The following is a 22,733-nucleotide window of genomic DNA, read 5'->3' on the forward strand; positions in this document are numbered from 1 at the left end:
GGGGAGAATCAATACCGTTAAAATGATGATTGCTCCCAAATACTTAGATCTATTCCAAACATTGCCAATAGCTTAACTCATCATTATCTAAACACACAACAAAAATTGATAGACTCTTTCATTTAGTCCGATAAAAAGCTCAGAATTGCCAAATATATATTATACCTTAGTAAAGAAGATGGGGGTCTTAATGTACCTAATATAACAAACTACTATAGAGCAGCATATCTGACCCGGATAATATCATGGAATCACGCAGGCCCTTCTAATCTATGGATCCAGATTGAGGCTTTTATACCTAATACACAATATATGAGAGACATAAACTGGCTTCCCAAATCTGTTAGATTAGATAACACCTCGAATAACAGATACATCAAAGCAACTCTAAAAGTCTGGGATTATGTTATTACACATACGAAAAAGGAATATCCACGCCAGTGTCTCCTTTGACCCCGTTGCTAAATAACCGACTCTTTATACAACACGGCTCCTTCACGCATACGAACCCGATTGAGCAATACCTAAACCTTCCTGTCTACTTAATAACTGATACTGCTAGTGTCAAAGATCGCATCCTACTAAATGAAGAATTGGGGGCCCTATTTCAAAACTGGTGCTCTTATTTACTATAACCACCAGTCCTCATAAACAAGATATTCTGAGACCCCTTGTGCATTTTTAGAAGATGTGTATCACTCCCACTATAAAAAAGCACACATTTCTAACATATATAAAATGCTCAGAGGCTAATTTCCTGAGGAAAAAAACCTACATATTTAGAGAAATGGAATTCAGAGTTACAATCTACTATAAATGATGATGAATGGAAACATTGCTTTAAAATGACTCACTCTTCTTCCATTTCACTAACTTTAACTGAGCTTAACTATAAAATAGGGCTTTCCAAAGAGATTTTTGATTAGTAGACCGAGCGCTAGTATTATGAAGCCTTATGCTCACTGACAGGAGCCCCCTAGTGGACTTGGAAAAAGACTGAATTGGTGTGAGTGAGCGCTAAAAGCTAAAAAGGCTAAGAAATGTTTGTGTTGAAAGGCTAAGCAATGGACATATTTTTTACAACAATATCATAAAACACATAATCGATAGGTAAAAACCCAATGATAAAATCAAATAAAATCTTCCTTAAAACCTATATGGATCCATGAGATACATATAAAATCACAATCTACGTCCTGTACTATGGTGACAGTATTTGTTATGGGTGAGAATGTAGCATATGATGATCACAGCAAATCTCAGAGAGAGAGTGGCTACTAATAAGGTGGTCACAAATATAGTGATGAACAAATGGGTCCTGATGTGTGTACAAAAATATAAGTGTGTACAAAAATTACAAGTGTGTACAAAAATTGAGCATGTGTGTACAAGAAATAAGTGTATATATAAGTCAACACAAGTAACAAAATAAACGTGACAAAATAAAAAGAAAAAAAATGAAAAAACGTATCGAGTAAAGTCCAGGTTCAATGTTCAATTATGATGAAGTCCAGAAAATAATAGTAAATGCCAAAAAGTGACAAAAAATGATAAGTTAATAAACAATGCAAAAAGTGTCCGGTATTGCTATATGCAAAAATGGATTTCCCTTATTTTGACAATGGTGCAGGTTCAAAGTGGTGCAAAAAAGCTTATAAACCAAAATCCAATCTGATGTGTAAGGTGCCACTAAAATAAATCCGAAAACGTGATCACAAAAATGTGGAAGCAATGGAACAATTAAAAAATAAAGAATCAAAAATAAAAATGAAGGAAAAGGTGGTCCAAAATATCTTCTGAACCTGTGAATAAATGAAGAAAACAATAGTGCAATAACGTCTAAACACTATATATAATAATTGGAAGTGAGCTCACCAGTATGTCAACGCGTTTCGGCCTTACCAGGCCTTTATCAAGAATATACTGTTGTATATTTTCTGGGAGCTTTTAAATGGTAGTCACTTTGATTATTGGCCCTTTCCTGTTTAGCCCAATGTTTCATGGGAGATATTTTCTGTTATAAATCTTAATTTCTTATATCTCATAGTTTATGTGATTTTGAAGTGTATATAAAATAGGCAGTTCTTTGTTGTGCATATATTATACATATGAGGGGTTATCACCTTTGGCACTTATTTCTTTGGCCATTAAAGCATTTTCGTTATTTACCGTTTTTGCCCCACTTCTGCATCACATCCGGTATCGGCAGCGTCACTTCCGGTTTCGCTACTACCGGAAGTTGACGTATAACGGACTTCATCTTCATAAACATCCGGTTTTGGTGGTGTCACATCCGGTTTCGCTATTGCCGGAAGTCCTGTATCGGACCTTCTATGATTTACTTGAGCAATCGTACTCTGTATAGTTGGAAATGCTAAAATTGGCCAAATAAATAGGTCATCTGATTGTGTCAATATGCATGTTAAGTGACTTACTCAACATCCTAATGGAGTGCAAGAGTTGCGGTCTGGAAGATGGTCTTAGATGTCAGTCTAAGATATCAATCTAAACAGTTAAAAACATGTAAAAATTGTAAAACATGGGAGTAACCTAATAGAAATGTCACAGTAAAAGATGGGTATTATTACAAACGGAAAAACAAATTCACCAGTAATCTGACCCAGCGATTGGCGGATGAGCATATCACGTGTGTGAGACACGTCAGAATCCGACCTAAAGGCTAACAGAACGCCGAATATTCTACACAAAGAGGAAAGTACTGGGAAAGTACTGGGTCAGAGAAAGACAGAAGCGACTCCTGTAACTTTCGAATTCTGGTGAGTAAACCATCTGTATGGGCAATACCAATCTACGACGATAAAAGTATACAAAAGACACTTACATTATAATTTCCTGGAAATAAATAAAATATCGCTCAATTGAGTATTTATTCGATACTTTTAAAGACTTGATACACCATTCCAGAGCTGCTCAAACACTTTGTTGCAAAGTTTGGATACAAATAATAATAACACGCTGAACTATACCTCTAGTATTTTCCGTTAATGCAATATGGTTTAAAAAAATTATGCTAATTGTGTAGTGAATATAAGGTGCACCTTATTTTAGTATATATATGTTTTTGTGTTTTGATTGCTTATAAAGTTTTTAGTGGAACATATATTAAAATAAAATTTCATTTATAATATTAGGCTTGATTTCATTCCTATTTTTATAATATAAACTATTAATTGTGGTAGAGCTCTTTTGAGCGCACTCTTAACTTTTGTACATTCTTTTAATTTTAGTGTGATTATTGGGGAATACCACACTTAGGCCTAGATTTGGAGTTCGGCGGTAGCCGTCAAAACCAGCGTTAGAGGCTCCTAACGCTGGTTTTGGCCGCCCGCTGGTATTTGGAGTCAGTGATTAAAGGGTCTAACGCTCACTTTTCAGCCGCGACTTTTCCATACCGCAGATCCCCCTACGCCATTTGCGTAGCCTATCTTTTCAATGGGATCTTTCTAACGCTGGTATTTAGAGTCGTTTCTGAAGTGAGCGTTAGAGCTCTAACGACAAGATTCCAGCCGCCTGAAAATAGCAGGAGTTAAGAGCTTTCTGGCTAACGCCGGTTTATAAAGCTCTTAACTACTGTACCCTAAAGTACACTAACACCCATAAACTACCTATGTACCCCTAAACCGAGGTCCCCCCACACCGCCGCCACTCGATTAAAATTTTTAACCCCTAATCTGCCGACCGCCACCTACGTTATATTTATGTACCCCTAATCTGCTGCCCCTAACCCCGCCGACCCCTGTATTACATTTATTAAACCCTAACTAGCCCCCCACAACGTCGCCGCCAGCTACTTAAAATAATTAACCCCTAATCTTCCGACCGCAAAGCGCCGCCACCTACGTTATCCCTATGTACCCCTAATCTGCTGCCCCTAACATCGCCGACCCCTATATTATATTTATTAACCCCTAATCTGCCCCCCTCAACGTCGCCGACACCTGCCTACACTTATTAACCCCTAATCTGCCGAGCGGACCTGAGCGCTACTATAATAAATGTATTAACCCCTAATCCGCCTCACTAACCCTATCATAAATAGTATTAACCCCTAATCTGCCCTCCCTAACATCGCCGACACCTAACTTCAATTATTAACCCCTAATCTGCCGACCGGAGCTCACCGCTATTCTAATAAATGTATTAACCCCTAAAGCTAAGTCTAACCCTAACACTAACACCCCCCTAAGTTAAATATAATTTTTATCTAACGAAATAAATTAACTCTTATTAAATAACTTATTCCTATTTAAAGCTAAATACTTACCTGTAAAATAAATCCTAATATAGCTACAATATAAATTATAATTATATTATAGCTATTTTAGGATTAATATTTATTTTACAGGCAACTTTGTAATTATTTTAACCAGGTACAATAGCTATTAAATAGTTAAGAACTATTTAATAGTTACCTAGTTAAAATAATAACAAATTTACCTGTAAAATAAATCCTAACCTAAGTTATAATTAAACCTAACACTACCCTATCAATAAAATAATTAAATAAACTACCTACAATTACCTACAATTAACCTAACACTACACTATCAATAAATTAATTAAACACAATTCCTACAAATAAATACAATTAAATAAACTAGCTAAAGTACAAAAAATAAAAAAGAACTAAGTTACAGAAAATAAAAAAATATTTACAAACATAAGAAAAATATTACAACAATTTTAAACTAATTACACCTACTCTAAGCCCCCTAATAAAATAACAAAGCCCCCCAAAATAAAAAATTCCCTACCCTATTCTAAATTAAAAAAGTTACAAGCTCTTTTACCTTACCAGCCCTGAACAGGGCCCTTTGCGGGGCATGCCCCAAGAATTTCAGCTCTTTTGCCTGTAAAAAAAAACATACAATACCCCCCCCCAACATTACAACCCACCACCCACATACCCCTAATCTAACCCAAACCCCCCTTAAATAAACCTAACACTAAGCCCCTGAAGATCTTCCTACCTTGTCTTCACCATCCAGGTATCACCGATCCGTCCTGGCTCCAAGATCTTCATCCAACCCAAGCGGGGGTTGGCGATCCATAATCCGGTCCAGAAGAGGCTCCAAAGTCTTCCTCCTATCCGGCAAGAAGAGGACATCCGGACCGGCAAACATCTTCTCCAAGCGGCATCTTCGATCTTCTTCCATCCGGAGCGAAGCGGCAGGATCCTGAAGACATCCAGCGCGGAACATCCATCCGGACCGACGACTGAACGACGAATGACTGTTCCTTTAAGGGACGTCATCCAAGATGGCGTCCCTCGAATTCCGATTGGCTGATAGGATTCTATCAGCCAATCGGAATTAAGGTAGGAATTTTCTGATTGGCTGATGGAATCAGCCAATCAGAATCAAGTTCAATCCGATTGGCTGATCCAATCAGCCAATCAGATTGAGCTCGCATTCTATTGGCTGTTCCGATCAGCCAATAAAATGCGAGCTCAATCTGATTGGCTGATTGGATCGGCCAATCGGATTGAACTAGATTCTGATTGGCTGATTCCATCAGCCAATCAGAAAATTCCTACCTTAATTCCGATTGGCTGATAGAATCCTATCAGCCAATCGGAATTCGAGGGACGCCATCTTGGATGACGTCCCTTAAAGGAACAGTCATTCGTCGTTCAGTCGTCGGTCCGGATGGATGTTCCGCGCTGGATGTCTTCAGGATCCTCCCGCTTCGCTCCGGATGGAAGAAGATCGAAGATGCCGCTTGGAGAAGATGTTTGCCGGTCCGGATGTCCTCTTCTTGCCGGATAGGAGGAAGACTTTGGAGCCTCTTCTGGACCGGATTATGGATCGCCAACCCCCGCTTGGGTTGGATGAAGATCTTGGAGCCAGGACGGATCGGTGATACCTGGATGGTGAAGACAAGGTAGGAAGATCTTCAGGGGCTTAGTGTTAGGTTTATTTAAGGGGGGTTTGGGTTAGATTAGGGGTATGTGGGTGGTGGGTTGTAATGTTGGGGGGGGGGGGTATTGTATGGTTTTTTTTACAGGCAAAAGAGCTGAAATTCTTGGGGCATGCCCCGCAAAGGGCCCTGTTCAGGGCTGGTAAGGTAAAAGAGCTTGTAACTTTTTTAATTTAGAATAGGGTAGGGAATTTTTTATTTTGGGGGGCTTTGTTATTTTATTAGGGGGCTTAGAGTAGGTGTAATTAGTTTAAAATTGTTGTAATATTTTTCTTATGTTTGTAAATATTTTTTTATTTTCTGTAACTTAGTTCTTTTTTATTTTTTGTACTTTAGCTAGTTTATTTAATTGTATTTATTTGTAGGAATTGTGTTTAATTAATTTATTGATAGTGTAGTGTTAGGTTAATTGTAGGTAATTGTAGGTAGTTTATTTAATTATTTTATTGATAGGGTAGTGTTGGGTTTAATTATAACTTAGGTTAGGATTTATTTTACAGGTAAATTTGTTATTATTTTAACTAGGTAACTATTAAATAGTTCTTAACTATTTAATAGCTATTGTACCTGGTTAAAATAAATACAAAGTTACCTGTAAAATAAATATTAATCCTAAAATAGCTATAATATAATTATAATTTATATTGTAGCTATATTAGGATTTATTTTACAGGTAAGTATTTAGCTTTAAATAGGAATAAGTTATTTAATAAGAGTTAATTTATTTCGTTAGATAAATATTATATTTAACTTAGGGGGGTGTTAGTGTTAGGGTCAGACTTAGCTTTAGGGGTTAATCCATTTATTAGAATAGCGGTGAGCTCCGATCGGAAGATTAGGGGTTAATAATTGAAGTTAGGTGTCGGCGATGTTAGGGAGGGCAGATTAGGGGTTAATACTATTTATGATAGGGTTAGTGAGGCGGATTAGGGGTTAATAACTTTATTATAGTAGCGCTCAGGTCCGCTCGGCAGATTAGGGGTTAATAAGTGTAGGCAGGTGTCGGCGACGTTGTGGGGGGCAGGTTAGGGGTTAATAAATATAATATAGGGGTCGGCGGTGTTAGGGGTAGCAGATTAGGGGTACATAGGGATAACGTAGGTGGCGGCGGTTTACGGAGCGGCAGATTAGGGGTTTAAAAAAATATGCAGGGGTCAGCGATAGCGGGGGCGGCAGATTAGGGGTTAATAAGTGTAAGGCTAGGGGTGTTTATACTCGGGGTACATGTTAGAGTGTTAGGTGCAGACTTAGGGAGTGTTTCCCCATAGGAAACAATGGGGCTGCGTTAGGAGCTGAACGATGCTTTTTTGCAGGTGTTAGGTTTTTTTTCAGCTCAAACAGCCCCATTGTTTCCTATGGGGGAATCGTGCACGAGCACGTTTTTGAGGCCGGCCGCGTCCGTAAGCAACTCTGGTATCGAGAGTTGCATTTGCGGTAAAAATGCTCTACGCTCCTTTTTTGGAGCCTAACGCAGCATTTGTTTGAACTCTCGATACCAGAGTTAATTTTATGGTGAGGCCAGAAAAAAGCCCGCGGAGCGTTAACAGCCCTTTTACCGCCGAACTCCAAATCTAGGCCTTAAAGAGTTGCTATTTCTACCAATTGGGTACCCCTCTGTTTTATAGAAATGTCACAGTAAAAGATGGGTATTATTACAAACGGAGAAATCACAATAAAAGCCAATTTGAAATGTCACAGTAAAAGATGGGTATTATTACAAACGGAGAAATCACAATAAAAGCCAATTTGATGGCTAAATAAAAATGTGTAAAAGTATGTCATATGATGTCAGAAACTAAATAAAAGGACCAATAGCATGACTAAAGTGCTACTTAGAGGATCCGTCTATCTTAATTGACACACTCAGATCTGTGTCACACACTAAGAAAATAATAACACACCGAGATTTGGCCCAAACATCAAAATTATATTTGGCATGGCCACCTAACTATGATGGATAACGCCAAATAAGATAGACGGATCCTCTAAGTAGCACTTTAGTCATGCTACTGGTCCTTTTATTTAGTTTTTGACATCATATGACATACTTTTATTCATTTTTATTTAGCCATCAAATTGGCTTTTATTGTGATTTCTCCGTTTGTAATAATACCCATCTTTTACTGTGACATTTCTATAAGGTTACTCCCATGTTTTACAATTTTTACATGTTTTTAACTGTTTAGATTGATATCTTAGACTGACATCTAAGACCATCTTCCAGACCACAACTCTTGCACTCCATTAGGATGTTGATTAAGTCACTTAACATGCATATTGACACAATCAGATGACCTATTTATTTGGCCAATTTTAGCATTTCCAACTATACAGAGTACGATTGCTCAACTAAATCATAGAAGGTCCGATACAGGTCAACTTCCGGCAATAGCGAAACCGGATGTGACACCACCAAAACCGGATGTTTATGAAGATGAAGTCCGTTATACGTCAACTTCCGGTAGTAGCGAAACCGGAAGTGACGCTGCCGATACAGGATGTGATGCAATACACATCACAACCGGAACAGGCAGTGGACCTAAGACCCGGAAGTGGGGCAAAAACGGTAAATAACGAAAATGCTTTAATGGCCAAAGAAATAAGTACCAAAAGGTGATAACCACTCTTATGTATAATATATGCACAACAAAAAACTGCCTATTTTATAAACACTTCAAAATCACATAAACTATGAGATATAAGAAATTAAGATTTATAACAGGAAATCTCCCATGAAACATTGGGCTAAACAGGAAAGGGCGGACCTTATTTTTTGGCGCCAAAACAGACCCAATAATCAAAGTGACTACCATTTAAAAGCTCCCAGAAAATATACAACAGTATAGTCTTGATAAAGGCCTGGTAAGGCCGAAACGCGTTGACATACTGGTGAGCTCACTTCCAATTATTATATATAGTGTTTAGACGTTATTGCACTATTGTTTTCTTCATTTTTTGGACCACCTTTTCCTTCATTTTTATTTTTGATTCTTTGTTTTCTAATTGTTCCATTGCTTCCACATTTTTGTGATCACGTTTTCGGATTTATTTTAGTGGCACCTTACACATCAGATTGGATTTTGGTTTATAAGCTTTTTTGCACCACTGTGAACCTGCACCATTGTCAAAATAAGGGAAATCCATTTTTGCATATAGCAATACCGGACACTTTTTGCATTGTTTATTAACTTATCATTTTTTGTCACTTTTTGGCATTTACTATTATTTTCTGGACTTCATCATAATTGAACATTGAACCTGGACTTTACTCTATACGTTTTTTCATTTTTTTTCTTTTTATTTTATCACGTTTATTTTGTTACTTGTGTTGACTTATATATACACTTATTTCTTGTACACACTTGCTCAATTTTTGTACACACTTATATTTTTGTACACACATCAGGACCCATTTGTTCATCACTATATTTGTGACCACCTTATTAGTAGCCACTCTCTCTCTGAGATTTGCTGTGATCATCATATGCTACATTCTCACCCATAACAAATACTGTCACCATAGTACAGGACGTAGATTGTGATTTTATATGTATCTCATGGATCCATGTAGGTTTTAAGGAAGATTTTATTTGATTTTATCATTGTGTTTTTACCTATCGATTATGTGTTTTATGATATTGTTGTAATAAATATGTCCATTGCTTAGCCTTTCAACACAAACATTTTTTGCCTTTTTAGCTTTTAGCGCTCACTCACTCACACCAACTTAACTATAAAATACTAGCCCGATGGTATCTCATACCAAAATGCTTACAAACCATCTACCCCAACGCTTCCTCTAGCGGTTGGAGAAGATGCGGTGAAGTAGGAACTATAATCCATATCTGGTGGTCCTGTCATAACATTACAAACTTTTGGATACAATTAGAATGCTGCATAAATGTCAGGATGCCAGGAATCAAACTGAGACGAGAAGTGCAAACATAATCACACCTTTATTAATAGCAAAAAATAATAAAAAGTCCACAAGTCAAATAACAAGCCAGGAATCAAAACCAGAGCTGGTAGTAAGACAAGCCGAGTCAGGAGCCAAAGCGAATAGTCAGACGAGCCGAGTCAGGAGCCAAAGCGAGTAGTCAGACGAGCCGGAATCAGGAACAAGGAGAACAGCAGAGTCACGAACAAGCCAGGGATCAGGAACCAGGAGGGACGTCAGACAGCCAGGTAATACACAGAAGCACTGACAAACAGGTCTGAGACAACGCAAGGGCAAAGCATACTGAACAAAGGCCCTTTAAATAATAAGTGATGACATCACAATTCTGAGACTGCATCCTGTCTCACACGGATGATGTACACCAGTCTGGCCATAAAAGGAAGTGCAGGAAATGAGCAGCATCACACAATATGCACCAGAGTCAGCAAGAGACTTGAGTAAAATGGCTGCCAGCAGCACATGGCAAAAAAAGCAGGGAAAAAACCCTGACAATAAATCAAACTTTAGGTACTAATATCTATCTTAACCCGAATATTATCCTCCACAACCACACCCCACACTTAAGATGCATCTATCGCACAAAACTATTCCACATAATGCTGACATGTGCGTAGAGATTAATTCCTAGACTTTGGAAGACACAGATCCCCACTTTTTCTCAATGGGTATCAGAAGTGGACCACATTCTAATACTTGAGAAAATTCACTATTGTTTCATAGGGAAACTTGATTTTATTCTTGACATAATATTTCTGTGGGAACAGAGGGAATATGATGACGTGTAGATATATTATAGTACTCTGCCATACTATGAACGATATAAACCTTATATTAAGATACTCACTCCACGACACCTTTTCATATTAGAACATAAATGCAATTACTGACCTAAGATATGTTATGATATGTTTTGAAACATGCAATTGGTATATATAGGATATTCCCTACCCTTTATTTTCATTCTTCCTTCCCTGTACCCCTCCCTTTCCCCCAACCTCCTTCCCTTCATAACACATGCACACCATATCAAAATAGAAAATATGGGTTGTTTTGTAGTACCATATTGTATTTCTGAAATGTACAAAATTATCATATATACTATTCTTTGTATTATTGTAAAAGTTTCATTAACCCAATAAAAAATATTTAAATATAAAAAATAAAAAAAAATCTAGCTACTCAAGTTGTTCAGTACTACGCAACGTGCGTAGGGAGATTGTAATTTAACTCCTCCTCCATCGGTTTTCACTGATGTCCAGCCAGGAACAGTAGGGAGTTGCGACGCGACAGGGGTGACACCATCAAAGGAGATTAATTCCTGCTTGATGGTGTCACGGACCACCAACATCTTCTCACGGACCACTGGTTGGCGACCTCTGTCATAGACAACATATGTGCACATTAAACTGTAATCAGTGTATCTCATACACAACATACGTGCACACTAACCTGTAACCACTGTTTGTCATAGACAAGATACGTACAAATTTAAAGATCCAGGTGAGGCGCACCACAGTAGACAGCCAAAAATTACTCCCAAGGTAAAACTTCAAAGATTTATTAGGGCAATTTAAAAGCACAAAGGGCTCAAAGGCCATAAAGCACACAAAATAAAATCATCTGTAAAGAGTCAGGATACACCGTAGACGCGTTTCGTGAGCATGCTCACTTGTTCACTGCATGACAGGTATCCTGAACACACCTCCATTTATAGGAAGATTTTAAAGAAACAGTACATACAATTTATATTTTAACCAGATGAAAGCTAACATGTATACACTGTTATGTTATGAAAAAGCAATATATCCTATGAAGATAAAAATTAACAACTAAATATCAAGCCATAGTTAATCATAACTGTCAAAGTGGTTGTTTAACATTTTCTCGCTTGTGATGAATATTGTAAACATATATACTCTAATACTGTCAGAGGGGAACCATTTTATACATAAAGAAGTAGGAAATCAAAAGATATGTTATATTATATGTTAAAACATAGATTAATTCTGTTATTGATAATAATATATTGGAAAGACACAATTATTTTGAAAATGCATGAATAAGCTAAATTTTAAAGTTAAAAATAGGCCAAAGACAAAAGGGGCTTGTGTCATAAGTAGTGAAGTCACTTTTAATTCTATTAACAATAGATATATAAGTTGGAAACTGACTATATCCATTATATAGATGTCTTATTAGAAATAGTCTTAAAGGCTAAATATAAGCTATAGACATAATGATGCGTGACACTCTTAAGTGAAGAGATCTAAGTTTCTTCTCATGTTTAATCCATGAGGGCTACTGGTTCCTAATAAGAAAATCCAGAAGACCTCGCGTTTGTTCAATTTCTCCTCTCTATTTCCTCCACGTTTCCATATCGGGACATGGTCGATCCCTTGTAAGGATAGACCAGACATATCTGTGTTGTGGAATTTTTTTAAATGTCTTGAGACAGGAGTATCAGTTTTTTCATCATCTATTGAACGCAAGTGTTCAAGGAACCTATCTTTAATGAGACGCTTAGTATTGCCTACATACTGTATTTTACAGCTGAGGCAAGTTAATAAGTATACTAAGTGAGTAGTGTTGCAATTGATATAGTAATTGATATTATGTTCTTTTTGTGTAGTACTAGATGTAAATGCATTACTCTCCGAGACATGTTCACAGGTTTTACATCCATTTCTTCTACACCTGTAAAATCCTTTTCTACTTTTTCTCACCAGAAGGTGAAAGGTAATTAGCCAATGTTTTGCCTCTTTTGGATACAAATTCTACACCTTGTTGAACTATTTCTTTTAAAACAGGATCGGTGTATAAGATGGGAATAGTTTCTTTAACTATTTTACATATTTTATGATAGTAAGTACTGTATGTTGTTATGAATTTAGGTATAGGTTTATGTGTAATTTGTTGCTGCTTTGTTACTTCTCTTTTGTTGTATTTGAAAAATTCTTCCCTAGGTATATCTTTAATACTGTTCTTGGCTTTGTTCAAGATCTTATCATCATAACCTCTTTGTTTCAGCCTTGTAGTAATTAGTTCTTCATTTTCCACATATGTTTTTTGTGTAGTGCAGTTTCTTTTGGCCCTAATGAATTCTCCTTTAGGGATACCTTTGAGAACATGTTTGAGATGACAAGAATCAAATTGTAGTGTAGTATTGCCCGCAGTGGGCTTCCTATACAGAGAGGTCTCTATATTGCCTTTAATATTATTTGATGTAATTGTCAAATTAAGAAAATTAACTGTTTTGCATTATGTACACACTCACCTGAAGCCAGAGTATCTTACAGACAACATATGTGCACACTCACCTGTAACCAGTATATCTTACAGACAACATACGTGCACACTCACGTGTAACTAGTGTATCTTACAGACAACATACGTGCACACTCACCTGTAACCAGTGTATCTTACAGACAACATACGTGCACACTCACCTTTAACCAGTGTATCTTACAGACAACATACGTGCACACTCACCTGTAACCAGTGTATCTTACAGACAACATACGTGCACACTCACCTGTAACCAGTGTATCTTACAGACAACATACGTGCACACTCACCTGTAACCAGTGTATCTTACAGACAACATACGTGCACACTCACCTGTAACCAGTGTATCTCATAGACAAGATACGTGCACACTCACCTGTAACCAGTGTATCTCATAGACAACATACGTGCACACTCACCTGTAACCAGTGTATCTTACAGACAACCTACGTGCACACTCACCTGTAACCAGTGTATCTTATAGACAACATACATGCACACTCACCTGTAACCAGTGTATCTCATAGACAACATACGTGCACTCCCTGTAACCAGTGTATCTTACAGACAACCTACGTGCACACTCACCTGTAACCAGTGTATCTTACTGACAACATACGTGCACACTCACGTGTAACTAGTGTATCTTACAGACAACATACGTGCACTCCCTGTAACCAGTGTATCTTATAGACAACATACGTGCACACTCACGTGTAACTAGTGTATCTTACAGACAACATACGTGCACACTCACGTGTAACTAGTGTATCTCATAGACAAGATACGTGCACACTCACCTGTAACCAGTGTATCTCATAGACAACATACGTGCACACTCACCTGTAATCAGTGTATCTTACTGACAACATACATGCACACTCACCTGTAACCAGTATATCTTACAGACAACATACATGCACACTCACCTGTAACCAGTGTATCTCATAGACAACATACGTGCACACTCACCTGTAACCAGTGTATCTTACTGACAACATACATGCACACTCACCTGTAACCAGTGTATCTTACTGACAACATACATGCACACTCACCTGTAACCAGTGTATCTCAAAGACAACATACGTGCACTCCCTGTAACCAGTGTATCTTACAGACAACCTACGTGCACACTCACCTGTAACCAGTGTATCTTATAGACAACATACGTGCACTCACCTGTAACCAGTGTATCTAACAGACAACACACTCACCCATAGTCCAAGTACCATAGACACAACATATAACTTATTTACAAGAGAAAAAACCAGTGTATCTTACAGACAACATACGTGCACACTCACCTGTAACCAGTGTATCTTACAGACAACATACGTGCACACTCACCTGTAACCAGTGTATCTCATAGACAAGATACGTGCACACTCACCTGTAACCAGTGTATCTCATAGACAACATACGTGCACTCCCTGTAACCAGTGTATCTTACAGACAACCTACGTGCACACTCACCTGTAACCAGTGTATCTTATAGACAACATACGTGCACTCACCTGTAACCAGTGTATCTAACAGACAACACACTCACCCATAGTCCAAGTACCATAGACACAACATATAACTTATTTACAAGAGAAAAAAAATTACGCCATCACAGTATCTTCCCTTACACTTAATAAGCGCTAATCACCTGTAGACGTATTTATAGGAACTTCATCCTCCTCAGTCTTCACCTGATCACACAAATACGGTTCTCCTCCGTGCACTACTGCTGAGTCATCTGATAGTGTCACATCCATACGGCCTGTACAGTGAGAATAGTTGTTAAACGCAAAACTTATCTACGTCAGTGATCTCCCCAGGGCCTTTCCTTTTTAGTGGTTGTACCACCCGGCACATTTTACTGACCACCCAGCTCATTTTACTGACTACCCAGCTCATTTTACTGACTACCCAGCTCATTTTACTGACCACCCGGCACATTTTACTGACTACCCGGCACATTTTACTGACCACCCGGCTCATTTTACTGACCACCCAGCTAAAATGTTATCCAATTTCAAGCTGAAATTAACTAGCATTAAACATTTTCAGTGTTTACTGCACAAATTATAATTAAATCATTTTATGTTAAATTATGCAATTACTTGTGCTTTGGATAGCATAAAATCTTATAGTATTAGAAACAATTATCCTGTCCCCACTCGGCTACTTTATAATACCACCAGGCTACTTTATAATACCACCCGGCAACTTTATAATACCACCCGGATGGCACTAAACACTATATGTGTTCCTACATGTAACAATTTACAAAAAAAGCTTCTTCACACAGTACAGTTACACACAGTGAGTTACACATATTACACACATAACACAGTTACACACAGTGAGTTAAACATATTACACACATAACAGTTACACACAGTGAGTTACACATAACACAGTTACACATATTACACAGTTACACACATAACACAGTTACACATATTACACACATAACACAGTTACACATATTACACACAGTAAGTTACACACATAATATAGTTACACACAGTGAGATACACATATTACACACATAACACAGTTACACACAGTGAGTTACACATATTACACACATAACAGTTACACACAGTGAGTTACACATAACACAGTTACACACAGTGTTACACATATTACACACATAACACAGCTACACACAGTGAGTTACACATATTACACACATAACACAGTTACACACAGTGAGTTACACATATTACACACATAACACAGTTACACACAGTGAGTTACACATATTACACACATAACAGTTACACACAGTGAGTTACACACAACACAGTTACACATATTACACACATAACAGTTACACACAGTGAGTTACACATAACACAGTTACACATATTACACAGTTACACACATAACACAGTTACACATATTACACACAGTAAGTTACACACATAATATAGTTACACACAGTGAGATACACATGACACAGTTACACACAGTGAGTTACACATATTACACACATAACAGTTACACACAGTGAGTTACACATAACACAGTTACACACAGTGAGTTACACATATTACACACAACACAGTTACGCACAGTGAGTTACACATATTACACACATAACACAGTTACACACAGTGAGTTACACATATAACACACATAAGACAGTTACACACAGTTAGTTACACATATTACACACATAAGACAGTTACACACAGTTAGTTACACATATTACACACATAACAGTTACACACAGTGAGTTACACATATTACACACATCACACAGTTACACATATTACACACAGTTATATACCGTGAGTTACACATATAACACAGTTACACACAGTGAGTTACACATAACACAGTTACACATATTACACAGTTACACAGTTACACACATAACACAGTTACACATATTACACACATAACACAGTTACACATATTACACACAGTAAGTTACACACATAATATAGTTACACACAGTGAGATACACATATTACACACATAACACAGTTACACACAGTGAGTTACACATATTACACACATAACAGTTACACACAGTGAGTTACACATAACACAGTTACACACAGTGAGTTACACATATTACACACATAACACAGTTACACACAGTGAGTTACACATATTACACACATAACACAGTTACACACAGTGAGTTACACATATTACACACAACACAGTAACACACAGTGAGTTACACATATTACACACATAACACAGTTACACACAGTGAGTTACACATATAACACACATAAGACAGTTACACACAGTTAGTTACACATATTACACACATAACAGTTACACACAGTGAGTTACACATATTACACACATCACACAGTTACACATATTACACACAGTGAGTTACACATATAACACACATAAGACAGTTACACACAGTGAGTTACACATATTACACACATAACACAGCTACACACAGTCTGTGCATGATGTACATACTGCAGTATGCGCGCACTCACTGGGCACAGAAGAGTGTATCTCCTATTCCTGCTTCCTGCACTGACTGTACCATGTGATTGCAGTGACATCACAGGTTCTTTATCCGAATGGGATCTAGCTGATACCATAACGGAAATCAATTATTTTTCTTTGTGATTCAGATTTAAGGTTAGATCGCGCTCGCTCCCAGCTGTGTAACCGGTAATTTAATACTGTATACTACCTGCATATACTGCATATGTGTGTGTGACTGTATACTATCTGTATATACTGCATGTGTGTGTGTGATACTGTAAACTATCTGCATATACTGCATGTGTGTGTGTGACTGTATACTATCTGCATATACTGCATGTGTGTGTGTGATACTGTATACTATCTGCATATACTGCATGTGTGTGTGTGATACTGTATACTATCTGCATATACTGCATGTGTGTGTGATACTGTATGCTATCTGCATATACTGCATGTGTGTGTGTGTGATACTGTGTACTATCTGCATATACTGCATGTGTGTGTGTGATACTGTATACTATCTGCATATACTGCATGTGTGTGTGTGATACTGTATACTATCTGCATATACTGCATGTGTGTGTGATACTGTATGCTATCTGCATATACTGCATGTGTGTGATACTGTATACTATCTGCATATACTGCATGTGTGTGTGATACTGTATACTATCTACTGCATGTGTGTGTGTGTGTGATACTGTGTACTATCTGCATATACTGCATCTGTGTGTGTGTGATACTGTATACTATCTGCATATACTGCATGTGTGTGTGTGTGTGTGTCATACTGTATATCTGCATATACTGCATGTGTGTGTGATACTGTGTACTATCTGCATATACTGCATCTGTGTGTGTGATACTGTATACTATCTGCATATTCCGCATGTGTGTGTGTGTGTGTGTGATACTGTATAATATCTGCATATACTGCATGTGTGTGTGTGACTGTATACTATCTGCATATACTGCATGTGTGTGTGTGATACTGTATACTATCTGCATATACTGCATGTGTGTGTGTGATACTGTATACTATCTGCATATACTGCATGTGTGTGTGTGATACTGTATGCTATCTGCATATACTGCATGTGTGTGTGTGATACTGTATACTATCTGCATATACTGCATGTGTGTGTGATACTGTATACTATCTACTGCGTGTGTGTGTGTGTGTGTGTGTGATACTGTGTACTATCTGCATATACTGCATCTGTGTGTGTGTGTGATACTGTATACTATCTGCATATACTGCATGTGTGTGTGTGTCATACTGTATATCTGCATATACTGCATGTGTGTGTGATACTGTGTACTATCTGCATATACTGCATCTGTGTGTGTGATACTGTATACTATCTGCATATTCCGCATGTGTGTGTGTGTGTGTGTGATACTGTATAATATCTGCATATACTGCATGTGTGTGTTATACTGTGTACTATCTGCATATACTGCATGTGTGTGTGTGATACTGTATACTATCTGCATATACTGCATGTGTGTGATACTGTATACTATCTGCATATACTGCGTGTGTGTGTGTCAAACTATATACTATTTGCATATACTGCATGTGTGTGTGATACTGTGTACTATCTGCATATACTGCATGTGTGTGTGTCATACTGTATAATATCTGCATATACTGCATGTGTGTGTGATACTGTGTACTATCTGCATATACTGCATCTGTGTGTGTGATACTGTATACTATCTGCATATACTGCATGTGTGTGTGATACTGTATACTATCTGCATATACTGCATGTGTGTGGTACTGTATAATATCTGCATGTACTGCATGTGTGTGTGTGTGATACTGTATACTATCTGCATATACTGCATGTGTGTGTCATACTATATAATATCTGCATATACTGCATGTGTGTGTGATACTGTGTACTCTCTGCATATACTGCATGTGTGTGTGATACTGTATACTATCTGCATATACTGCATGTGTGTTTGTGATACTGTATACTACCTGCATATACTGCATGTGTGTGTGTGTGATACTGTGTACTATCTGCATATACTGCATGTGTGTTATACTGTATTCTATCTGCATATACTGTGTGTGTGTGTGTCATACTATATAATATCTGCATATATTGCATGTGTGTGTGATACTGTGTACTATCTGCATATACTGCATGTGTGTGTGTGTGTGATACTGTATACTATCTGCATATACTGCATGTGTGTGTGTGTGTCATACTATATAATATCTGCATATACTGCATGTGTGTTTGATACTGTGTACTATCTGCATATACTGCATGTGTGTTTGTGATACTGTATACTATCTGCATATACTGCATGTGTGAAACTGTATACTATCTGCATATACTGCATGTGTGTGTGTGTGTGTGTGATACTGTGTGCTATCTGCATATACTGCATGTGTGTGTGTGTGTGTGATACTGTATTCTATCTGAATATACTGCATGTGTGTGTCATACTATATAATATCTGCATATACTGCATGTGTGTGATACTGTGTACTATCTGCATATACTGCATGTGTGTGTGTGTGATACTGTATACTATCTGCATATACTGCATGTGTGTGTGTGTGTGTGTCATACTATATAATATCTGCAAATACTGCATGTGTGTGTGATACTGTGTACTATCTGCATATACTGCATGTGTGTTTGTGATACTGTATACTATCTGCATATACTGCATGTGTGTGTGTGATACTGTATACGATCTGCATATACTGCATGTGTGTGTGTGATACTGTATACTATCTGCATATACTGCATGTGTGTGTGTGATACTGTATACTATCTGCATATACTGCATGTGTGTGTGTGATACTGTAGTGACATCACAGGTTCTTTATCCGAATGGGATCTAGCTGATACCATAACGGAAATCAATTATTTTTCTTTGTGATTCAGATTTAAGGTTAGATCGCGCTCGCTCCCAGCTGTGTAACTGGTAATTTAATACTGTATACTACCTGCATATACTGCATATGTGTGTGTGACTGTATACTATCTGCATATACTGCATGTGTGTGTGTGATACTGTATACTATCTGCATATACTGCATGTGTGTGTGATACTGTATGCTATCTGCATATACTGCATGTGTGTGTGTGTGTGTGATACTGTATACTATCTGCATATACTGCATGTGTGTGTGTGATACTGTATACTATCTGCATATACTGCATGTGTGTGTGTGATACTGTATACTATCTGCATATACTGCATGTGTGTGTGTGATACTGTATGCTATCTGCATATACTGCATGTGTGTGATACTGTATACTATCTGCATATACTGCATGTGTGTGTGATACTGTATACTATCTACTGCATGTGTGTGTGTGTGTGTGTGTGTGTGTGATACTGTGTACTATCTGCATATACTGCATCTGTGTGTGTGTGTGATACTGTATACTATCTGCATATACTGCATGTGTGTGTGTGTGTCATACTGTATATCTGCATATACTGCATGTGTGTGTGATACTGTGTACTATCTGCATATACTGCATCTGTGTGTGTGATACTGTATACTATCTGCATATTCCGCATGTGTGTGTGTGTGATACTGTATAATATCTGCATATACTGCATGTGTGTGTGTGTGTCATACTGTATATCTGCATATACTGCATGTGTGTGTGATACTGTATACTATCTGCATATACTGCATGTGTGTGTGATACTGTATGCTATCTGCATATACTGCATGTGTGTGATACTGTATACTATCTGCATATACTGCATGTGTGTGTGATACTGTATACTATCTACTGCATGTGTGTGTGTGTGTGTGTGTGATACTGTGTACTATCTGCATATACTGCATCTGTGTGTGTGTGTGTGTGATACTGTATACTATCTGCATATACTGCATGTGTGTGTGTGTGTGTCATACTGTATATCTGCATATACTGCATGTGTGTGTGATACTGTGTACTATCTGCATATACTGCATCTGTGTGTGTGATACTGTATACTATCTGCATATTCCGCATGTGTGTGTGTGTGATACTGTATAATATCTGCATATACTGCATGTGTGTGTGTGACTGTATACTATCTGCATATACTGCATGTGTGTGTGTGATACTGTATACTATCTGCATATACTGCATGTGTGTGTGTGATACTGTATACTATCTGCATATACTGCATGTGTGTGTGTGATACTGTATACTATCTGCATATACTGCATGTGTGTGTGTGATACTGTATGCTATCTGCATATACTGCATGTGTGTGTGTGATACTGTATACTATCTGCATATACTGCATGTGTGTGTGATACTGTATACTATCTACTGCATGTGTGTGTGTGTGTGTGTGTGTGATACTGTGTACTATCTGCATATACTGCATCTGTGTGTGTGTGTGTGATACTGTATACTATCTGCATATACTGTGTGTGTGTGTGTGTCATACTGTATATCTGCATATACTGCATGTGTGTGTGATACTGTGTACTATCTGCATATACTGCATCTGTGTGTGTGATACTGTATACTATCTGCATATTCCGCATGTGTGTGTGTGATACTGTATAATATCTGCATATACTGCATGTGTGTGTTATACTGTGTACTATCTGCATATACTGCATGTGTGTGTGTGATACTGTATACTATCTGCATATACTGCATGTGTGTGTGATACTGTATACTATCTGCATATACTGCGTGTGTGTGTGTGTGTGTCAAACTATATACTATTTGCATATACTGCATGTGTGTGTGATACTGTGTACTATCTGCATATACTGCATATGTGTGTGTCATACTGTATAATATCTGCATATACTGCATGTGTGTGTGATACTGTGTACTATCTGCATATACTGCATCTGTGTGTGTGATACTGTATACTATCTGCATATACTGCATGTGTGTGTGATACTGTATACTATCTGCATATACTGCATGTGTGTGGTACTGTATAATATCTGCATGTACTGCATGTGTGTGTGTGTGATACTGTATACTATCTGCATATACTGCATGTGTGTGTCATACTATATAATATCTGCATATACTGCATGTGTGTGTGATACTGTGTACTCTCTGCATATACTGCATGTGTGTGTGTGATACTGTATACTATCTGCATATACTGCATGTGTGTTTGTGATACTGTATACTACCTGCATATACTGCATGTGTGTGTGTGATACTGTGTACTATCTGCATATACTGCATGTGTGTTATACTGTATTCTATCTGCATATACTGTGTGTGTGTGTGTGTCATACTATATAATATCTGCATATATTGCATGTGTGTGTGATACTGTGTACTATCTGCATATACTGCATGTGTGTGTGTGATACTGTATACTATCTGCATATACTGCATGTGTGTGTGTGTGTCATACTATATAATATCTGCATATACTGCATGTGTGTTTGATACTGTGTACTATCTGCATATACTGCATGTGTGTTTGTGATACTGTATACTATCTGCATATACTGCATGTGTGAAACTGTATACTATCTGCATATACTGCATGTGTGTGTGTGTGTGTGTGATACTGTGTGCTATCTGCATATACTGCGTGTGTGTGTGTGTGT

General features: G+C 37.6%; 1 protein-coding gene across 2 annotated transcripts in view; it reads right to left on the reverse strand.

Moving 5' to 3' along the window:
• Positions 1-17,186, reverse strand: part of LOC128666759 (gastrula zinc finger protein XlCGF8.2DB-like) — a 128,382-nt gene extending 111,196 nt beyond the window's left edge. Inside the window, exons 1-2 of one of the 2 annotated variants that reach the window (XM_053721534.1) lie at positions 17,155-17,186; positions 14,838-14,951 (exon numbers count right to left, since the gene is read on the reverse strand). In XM_053721534.1, the coding sequence (XP_053577509.1) occupies positions 14,838-14,946 (109 nt within the window). In that variant the 5' untranslated portion in view covers positions 14,947-14,951; positions 17,155-17,186. The other variant, XM_053721533.1, reaches the window with a different exon arrangement.
• Positions 17,187-22,733: the final 5,547 nt, after the last annotated feature.

The sequence above is a fragment of the Bombina bombina genome, chromosome 7 (genome assembly GCF_027579735.1).
Source record: "Bombina bombina isolate aBomBom1 chromosome 7, aBomBom1.pri, whole genome shotgun sequence".
Lineage (NCBI taxonomy): Eukaryota > Metazoa > Chordata > Amphibia > Anura > Bombinatoridae > Bombina > Bombina bombina.